Here is a 9,519-nt window from a genome sequence, read left to right as displayed (position 1 = left end):
GAAGACCTCTAATGTGTACCTATCCTGCTGCATCTTGTCTCCAGTCCTTGGCAACGACACCCCAAGTAGCATGCAATTCCCTTCTTCGCACATGAACAGTTTTTCTGGCAGCCTTTGATACAGCTACATGATCTTGCCTTGTCCATTGATATAGGCCAGGCTGGCTCTGTAGATGGACAGGGGACTGCCTTCCCATGGCGGCAGCATGATATAGGCATCTATATCATGCTGCCACCCACCTCCTAGACCTTCCAGAGCTGTGGGTGAGAACAGAGCAGGATGCATATCTTCCTATCCATCACATGGTCTCAGCTAGAGGTCTTCGGACCTGCCCGAGATCCGAAATTACCCGCGATCCGAACCGCCCCGAGCCGGGTAACGGGGCCGTTTTCGAGCTTTTACCGCGGGGCGGGCCGGGGCCGGGGCCGTCTGCCCCGGTTCCCCGGGTATCTCCTGTTACCCGAGTGGAGCCGAGACAGGCCGAGATTGAAGTGAAAGCGAACGCAACAACTGCACCAAATAGATAACGCCACACGATGGCACTAAAGATGCAGCATGTAATCTGTTGCATTGGTTGTGAGAACTGACTCACTCAGTCACAACAACACTGACTGTATCAGTTGGATTGTTATTATTATCAAAGATATTAACGTAACGTTTTGGTTAACGGTTTACAATGGAGTTGTCATTGCGTGTTGTCATGCTCTGCAGAGCAAAATGGACACTCAAAGCAGAAAGATATAATGAACAACACATGCGACAGAAAACGATAGCATTAGCATTGGCTAGCCAAAGAAGATTGGATGGATACAAATAAGATGGATTTATTTGTATTTACAAACTGTCCGCATTGACTTACTGGTCTGGGAAAAGATCATCTTTTGGCGAGAGGCACAGCGCCGCTGACAGCAACAGCAGCACCGTGGCGACGTTAGGTAAGAAATATGTCTGATACAACTCTTAATATAATAACGTTGGCATTCTTTCATTTCGGGGCGACAGGTTCGGGTCTCGGATCTCCCGTTCTGCTCGGGTTTCGGATCCAATTTTTCTAATAACAGGCGGGGCCGTTCGGATCGGATCCATCACGTCTCGGGGCTGATCGGGTAACGGTTCTCAAATTCCAAATGATAGACGGGGCCATATGGGTCCGGGTCCATTTCCCCCGGGTCCTTTTGGGTTCGGGTAGTTCAAATTGGACCCGTGAAGACCTCTAGTCTCAGCCCTTGGACTCGCACAGTGTCGTGCCCTGCCCTTTATTCACAGCCTGAGTGGCAGAGATACCACCAGCTATCCCTTTTTCACTGGAAAGAAGGCATGGTTCAAGACCAGCATGGGTCTAGATCTCCCTGCACTTCAGGAGTTTGGTGAAAATTCCTCTTATTCCCTCTCAGAGGATGTCAAGAATCAGGCTAGAGACCTCACAATAGCTGTATATGCATCAAAAGCTGACCATTCGGAGGACTTTGACCTGGCAAAGCTGAGAGTGTACAAGTTCCTAAATAACCGATCAACCCTGTTGAAGCTGCTGCCACCTACAGAAAATGCCTTTGGCCTGCACCTGAAAAGAGCTGCTCTTGCAGCCATAATAGATAAAACTGCACACATCGCGAAGCCAGACATCCCTTACTTCACTGAATATGGATGGTCTCTCAGTGATGGGAAGGCAGTCCCCTGTACATCTACAGAGCCAGCCTGGCCTATATCAATGGACAAGGCAATATCATGTAGCTGTATCAAAGGCTGCCAGAAAAACTGTTCATGTGCCATCCATCCATCCATCCATCTTCAACCGCTTATCCGGAATCGGGTCGCGGGGGTAACAGTTCCAACTGAGACTTCCAGATTTCCTTATCCTGCGCAACTTCCTCCACTCCCTCTGGGAGTATACCGAGGCGTTCCCAGGCCAGTCTGGATATATAATCCTTCCATCTGGTCTTAGGTCTGCCATGGGGTCTCCTCCCAGTGGGACGTGCATCGAGGACCTTCCTAGGAAGGCGCTCGGGGGGCATCCGTACTAGATGCCCGAACCACCTAAGCTGACTCCTTTCCAAGTGAAGGAGCAGCGGTTCTACTCCAAGTCTCTCTCGGGTAATTGAACTTCATGTGCGAAGAAGGGAATTGCATGCTACTTGGGGTGTCGTTGCCAAGGACTGGAGACAAGATGCAGCAGGATAGGTACACATGACAGTGATAGTGACTAGCAATTATTTGCATTATAATGCAGCCTGTTTTAATCATGTGTTCATTATAATTTCCCTGAAGCTGAAGTTGTTGGAAAGCATGTGCATGTCTATGTGTGAAAGACCCAAAAAGGCAGTTGCATTCATTTCATTGAGATAATCTCAATTTGGGAATCCACCATCTTGCAAATATGCACAATAAAGGTCCAGACACACCCAATAATAAAATTAGCTATTCCATTGAGTCTCCCATGGTCAGACACCATGAAATAGACACCAAGTTTGCGTTTCTAGCTCATCTGGTTCAGAAGTTAGAGGCAAAACCTATTTTCTGGGTCCTTACATTATGGCGGCCATATTGTGGCGGCCATATTGGATTTCATGGAAACTTGCAATACAAAAAATGTTCATATGTATACCATTGATCAACCTGTGAAGTTTCGTGGAAATATCCCTCAGTTTAAAATGTTGCCCTATTCACCCCCATTAAAACTAATAGGGGCTAATATTGAGGCGGCCATATTGGACTTTGTTGTACAAATTGACCGGGTTGTCCATATAGGTTGTGATCCTACTGGGTCATAGATAATATTTCTGGTGGACAACTTTTTATGTCGGGGCAAATGCAGCACACCTTCCTTTGCCCCCTGGGTATTTTGGTGATACAAGCCTGAAAATTGGCATGAGTAGTCTCTGTGGGTCACTTGGCAATTAGCCTCGGAAACCCAGACTTACTTGGCAATTAGCCACCCACAGTTACTTGAAATTTCAATATGGCAGCCATTTTTCAAGATGGCCACCACCTTAGTGGAGCACCAAATAATTAAACCATTATATCACTTAACTGCTCCACAAGGTGTCCGCCATCTTGAAAAATGTCCGCCATCTTGAAATTTCAAGTAGCTGTGGGTGGCTAATTGTCAAGTGACCCACAGAGACTGCTCATGCCAATTTTCATACTTATATCACCAAATAAACTATTATATCACATAACTGCTCCACTAAGGTGTCAGCCATCTTGAAAAATGGCCACCATCTTGAAAATTCAAATTCCTCTGACAATTATCTTGTCAAGTGACCCATGGAAAATGCTCATGACAATTTTCATGATTGTAGCACTTATTCTGCTCCAGGACATAGAAGGGGGCCTATTACCCCATAGAGGGGGGCCTATTACCCCAGTAGTGGGGCAATAGGCCCTTTTTACATGTTTTTCTTTTTGTACTATAAAATCAAATGTATCTAATTTTTCAACATGGTGCCCATATAGGTGTATTGGGTAAAGCATTGTTAACATGTACATACTGAATTAATATCAAAATGTATTTTAATTGGTCATAAAATAGACATTATCCTTAGGGGGGGCCTTTTACCCCACCTTACTCTACATGTTTACATTACATCAGTGGTGGAAAGTAACTAACTTACTCAAGTACTGTAATTAAGTAGGCCTACAGTACATCTCAGTGGCAAATATTGTACTTTTTACTCCACTACTGTTAAATTGAAACTTGTTAGATTATTTTACAATGAATTTGAGAAATCTCAGTGAGTATTTGAGTATGTGAGTATGTGCCCTGCGTATCTCGAGAACCGTTCATTCATCCCACCGGCTTCAGATTCGGCACGCGCGTTCCCCGCCGCAGCGCGGAGTGCAGTGCCCGGCCTCGACCACTAAAGCCCTATTAAATAAAAACTATGACAATTTGAGAAATGGTAAATTCGGCATACTGACTCATTTTGCATTTGTATTGTACGTATATTTTAAGTAAAAATATATACGCCAATGCAAGCCACGTACAATTTTGAATTATAAAGTAAAAAATATACATTTTTCAGAAAAAGTAAGCAAGTAAATGAAACATAAGCAGTGCAGTCCACAACTGCGCTGCAGACCTAGCCAAAAATAATTGGTAATTCTTTAGCGAAGATATTTGGTGTATGGTGTAGAGGAAGAAGAGGTCCACCGCGGTGCATCTGACTTTGTCGAGCGTCTCTATAAGATCACAGTTGGCCCATGTTCGGGAGAGGCACGCCAGGTGGGGAGGGAGGGTGATATTCATCACTGCACATACTCCTACAGGCTGGGGGGCGGTTGGGCAGGAGGAGCAGGACGAGTAGGACGAAGGCTCTTACGTCCTCTCGATGGGGGCTCCTCACTGGCAGGTGAGTCAGTAGGATGCAACAGCAGTGACAACACACAGAAATGTGTGTGGGGACGAATCAATTGAAACTAAATTGCGGAAGAAGAGGGGGTAACAACAACAAAGAAAGCAACCAAAAGAAGCAACCCCCCCCAGCAACCAAAAGAAGCAACCCCCCCCCCCCCCCCCAAACTGGTGAAGTCAAACCTCAGCGTGTCATGGGCTTGCCTCATCTGCATGCATGTTATTGTTGAGGTTGTGCTTCACGGGGCTGACGGGGGGGCTGGGCTGCTGCAGCACTTTCAGCGGGTCGTCGCATGACGTGATGGTCTCCTTGGAGACGGCGCCGGGCTGCTCCTGCTCTGGGGGCGGCGGCGGTGGTCCGGGATGAAGCCCCCCACCCGCACCCCCTGGGGGGTGGGGGGGCTCGGACCGCAGCGGGTCGGACGGGTTCACCGGGCTGTGGCTCCTCCGCTGTCTCCCAGCCGCGAGCGGACCACGCAGGAGGAGGAGTCTGGCCAGCAGGGCGGATGGGAGCAGGGTGTCATCGTGGGGGGACCCCTGGCTCAGGGGGCGGTGGCCCTCGGCGGCCTGGAGTCTGAGCAGCCGGCCACTGCTGGTGGAGTAGAAGACACGGTGGAGCTTCTTCTGGTCCGACCAGATGTGCTGGAAGACGCAGTCCTCTGAGCTCTGCTCCCTCTGTCAGAAGGAAGGAACGGTTGATATGATTAAACCTAAACCTGATTTGGTGCAGTTTAGCCACGTCTACACAAACGTTCAGATTTAAAAAATAAAGTGCTTACTGAAGGCTCACGGATGTCGCAATATGGTCCGCATTTATCCGTATCTTGTTTTCTGTTTTTAAATGCAAGGAGCTTCAGAACTCGTGTGATTGTCTGTCATTCAATGTTATATGAGATACTTCAATGGTTTCCTGTGTAAATAAGCCAAGTGCTTTTCTAGGATCTCCTTTTAGTTGACCTTGTACCAGTGAACTGTACCGTCATGAAACTGTACCTTTTCTTATGCAAACTTCTAATAAAGTCTTCAATCAATCAATCAATCAATCAATCAATCAATCAATCAATCAATCAATCAATGATACTGCCTGGTGTAATCTTGTTCTCCAAGCTCATCACACAACTGAAACATCAGTCACCACCCTTAGTTAGAGGGAGACTCTTAAAAGGCCATTTCACCCCTGAGACAACCAAATCTTATATTAATGTTGAGAGAGAGAGAAAGCCAGGTGCTCACCAGAGAATAAGAATAGTAAAAACAAGTCTAATGGACGAGTCTTGGATCGACGGGATCAAGTCATCAAAAAGAAAAAAAAGTGATCCAAAAAGTGAATGTTGTTTGGGACACAATCCTGGTTTATTTTTTGTGTTTAATGTGTGTTTGTAGGTGTCTTTAGTATTTCAAGTGTTTTATGATGCAAATCGCATCACAAGACACTGATCTCACTTTATTTCCTGACTGCAGATGTGTAGTTTTAATGAATGACACTGAAAATGTAGGAGGAGTTTCACAATGTTGGTGCGCAAAGCATTCTGGTAGTTGTAGTAATGCAGTCGAACACATCCCAAAGGAACAAGATCAACTGCATTCTTTTTTTCCCAGTCATTAGGCACCAATTTAAAATATGAATACACTTTCCCCCTACAAATAGTTTTAACTTTAAGTGACTGGAACTTGTTCCAGGGGTGAAATTCCCCTTTAAGGATCACAACAATTGGCATTAATTATCAAAGAACTTCATCTACTTCATCCAACAAATGACTGTGACTGATGTTAACAGTGAGGCAACCTGCCTTGAGTCCTTATTTATATCATAATGCCATGTGTTTTTATGAGTGACGTATGGATGGAGTGTTACTAAATAAGATATAAATAGATAGGTTAATTTAAAAGTTGATATATGGCGTTGAAGGGAATGTTTTATAATATGAGTAATATTGTCATTGTAACCTCAGAGTACACCACCAGGGGTATACAGTACAGCTGTTAAAATAATAATAGTAACACAAAGTATTGTGTTGTGGACCCTATTGTAAAGTAGTCTGGCATATCTACCAAATTCTTGCAGTTTTAACTTTTAACATACGGTATTTCAATGTGTTCCGAGTTCCAATTCAATTGTCCAATATGTGGCATCTCATTCCCTTTATCAAAGTCAGTATGGCCTCTGGAAAATAAATTAATTAATAAGAACGCTGCCTACCCGTGATATAAAGGTGTACAGTAGGCGCTAAAGGGACCATGCCAGTCTAATTTAGACTTGTAGCCATTAGGCCATTAGCAGAGATTGCACCTGTTTGTTGTCAACACATAATTCATTGTGTACTTTAGCAGATGTGACCCTAGGCTACATGTTTACGTCATTCAATGCCATTCATGGCGAAACAGTGTGTTGACAAACACTTGGATGTTGCCAGGTACAGGTAATTCACCCTTTTGAAGGTCATTATGTTTATTTGATGATATTACACACAGATATGGGCCATGACTTGGCCATCTGGCCAGTGATATATATCGATGACATCAGAGATCTTCATATATGGGCATAAAAGGGATTCTGGGGAATAGGACTACCCATATATGGACCTTTACATAGGTCACCAGCTGTGATTTGATATCACCTGTGATGTCACAGTGACAAGGGAACCAACCCATAGACTGTAAAAATGTGTACTGACCATCTGGCCAGTGATATACGTATATCAGACCAGCTACCCATATATGGAGATCCCTGCATCATAGTCAACAATGTGATGTCCGAACATGCCCATGTATGGGCATTCCCAGATATGCCCTTGATATTGATGACATTGGGACAGGGATCTCCTTATATAAGCATAAAACGGACAAGGACGTAATTAATTTGCAGGTGTGATCTGGGAATGCCCATAATATGGGCATGTTCTGACATCACATTGTCGGCTATATATATGGGCATAAAAGATATGGGCATAAAAGGGACATCAAGCCAGAGCGTGATATCAGAGTGGCAAACCCTGTTAAGAGTGGTTCCCCTGGCCTGACATCACAGTGACATCAGAGCATGATGTCAGAGCGACAAACCCATAGAACCATACACAAACCTATAGAACCATAGACTGTAAAAATGTGTACTGACTGACGGCTGACTGACAAACAAGCTGCAACATTTCTCATGGTATACTGCGACCTTCGGTCGCAATAATATGTAACATGTTGTGCCATGCTGCATTTCACACTGGAATTTAACTCTTAAGTCTTAAGGCTCCTAACAATGCATTGCATGCATTTTAACCTAACCTTGACAAAAAACTTCAATTTGATTCTGTATCATTTTGTTTAATATATCATTCAATGTGTAATGTTTAATTTAAAGCGTTAGCGTTGCCATTCTCATGAGTATCTGCAATGTACAGTATATATCTATTTTCATTCTATTCTCTAGACTATTCTTCTTTCTTTTCCTGAAAACTATAGAGCATGTACGAAAAATAACGGCATTTCGAGCTTGTAGATCTGCTACTGTTGATGCTTTTGTGTGATAACGTGATATGATCAAGTAGGTCATTCATTTACATATAAAACACAAAAAGTTAAAATATGAACATAAGAGGTTTCAACGATATATTGACAATTTGGTCAATCCTCTGTAGTGACACTGGTATGGTCCTTAAAGACAAGCGCTTCAAACAAATAAAGGATCACTCACAGAGCGGTACATCTCTCCTCTCAGGTCCATGCACAGGAACTGTTTTAGCCTCCAGTCAAATATTGACACAAAGTTGCTTGTCCTGGTTCTTAGCGGCAGAATCGCTGTTAAGAAAACAAGGCTGTTAGAAAAGTGCAACTTCTAGAGAGGCATAGGCCGTAACCGTAACATATTCTAAAAGGATTTAATCAGATTCCATCAACCACATGAACCCTAAAGCGAAATTTGTTTGGCCAAAATAGCCCTAATCTACAAGCTCAAAATGCGGCGTAAAGCGACAAGGTTGTGAGCTTGTAGATTGGCTATTTTTTGGTGAATAGGCCTACTAGCATATAGACCCCTGAGGGACTCCGGTTACCTATAACAGTGTTTCTCAAATTGGATTCCAGGGACTCTGTGGGTTGCTTTAGGGGGGGCTAAATTGACCCATACAAGTCTGTAACTCTAACAGTGTACAAATGGAACCAAATGAACCCTGGCGGGTCCATTTGGTTCCATTTTGTACACTGTCAGAGTTAAGGGGAGACCTTGAAATGTGAAAGTTTGAGAAACACTGACTTAAAGGAATATAAGGGTTTAAGTGGTTCAGAAAGAAATGAGAGGAAACAACAAAACATGTCCACGCACCCAGAGAGTCCAGATGGACCTCTATCTTCTTCACCAGCTCACTGGATCCCAGGTGGGCCGCGGGTTCACCGCTGGGTCTCCTGGTGAAGCGGGAGGCCGCGCTGAAGCCGTGCTGTGAGGAGGAGAGGAGCCTTGCAGGAACACACCTGAGCGCTCCAGACAGAAGAATGAGCGTGAAGGTGAGGAGGAGTGCTCTCATGATCAGTGAGGATGTGATCTCACACTCTCTCTCTCTCTCTCTCTCTCACACACACTCACACACTCACACACACACTCACACACCACACACACACACACACAAGTACTGAGCTCTCTCCGCAGGGCTGTAGTGGACTGCAAGTGGACCAGGAGAAAGTCCAACATGCTTTATTTAAACAGAGGGCCGTCCGATAAGCTGGCTAACTCATTTACCCATGCCAGAGCTATACAGTGCTAAGTACTCCCTTTTCTGTGGAAGTTCTTGACCTCCTACTTCCTGTGAACTACTGGTGGTCCCTGGAGGTATTGCACGTTGTCCCCGTACATAATATTATAACAAAACATACATTAACCACTTCAGCCCTATGCTTCAGCCCTATGCATCGCAACGCATTGTGAGTGTGTAGATCTGCTATTTTCAAAATGTTTTTATACATTTGAAAACTTGTGAAATAGGACATTCTGCATAATGAGTAGCCTACTTTCTACTTTTGGCACTTTAAGCACATTTTGAGACCAATACTTGTAATGTATTTTTACTCAAATACATTTTGAATTCCAGACTTTTAGAGTACTTGTGACAGAGTATTTCTACATTGCAGCATTTACTTAAAAAATTACTTTTACTTAAGTAAAAAATGAGACTCCACTAATAGCC

The 9,519-nt window shown here is 44.2% G+C and overlaps 1 protein-coding gene across 1 annotated transcript; it reads right to left on the bottom strand.

Moving 5' to 3' along the window:
* Positions 1 to 1,010: 1,010 nt before the first annotated feature.
* LOC308294739 (uncharacterized protein) lies at positions 1,011 to 8,991 on the bottom strand. The gene is made up of 3 exons (XM_080737555.1): positions 8,664 to 8,991; positions 8,037 to 8,140; positions 1,011 to 5,026 (listed from the first exon to the last, which is right to left on the bottom strand). Exons 1-3 carry the CDS (start codon positions 8,860 to 8,862, stop codon positions 4,544 to 4,546), a joined length of 786 nt encoding a protein of 261 aa, XP_080593681.1. The 5' UTR covers positions 8,863 to 8,991; the 3' UTR covers positions 1,011 to 4,543.
* Between the last annotated feature and the right edge of the window lie 528 nt (positions 8,992 to 9,519).

Source organism: Nannobrachium achirus (assembly GCF_963921795.1).
Source record: "Nannobrachium achirus genome assembly, chromosome: 11".
NCBI lineage: Eukaryota > Metazoa > Chordata > Actinopteri > Myctophiformes > Myctophidae > Nannobrachium > Nannobrachium achirus.
This window is presented reverse-complemented; position numbering and strand designations above follow the sequence as displayed.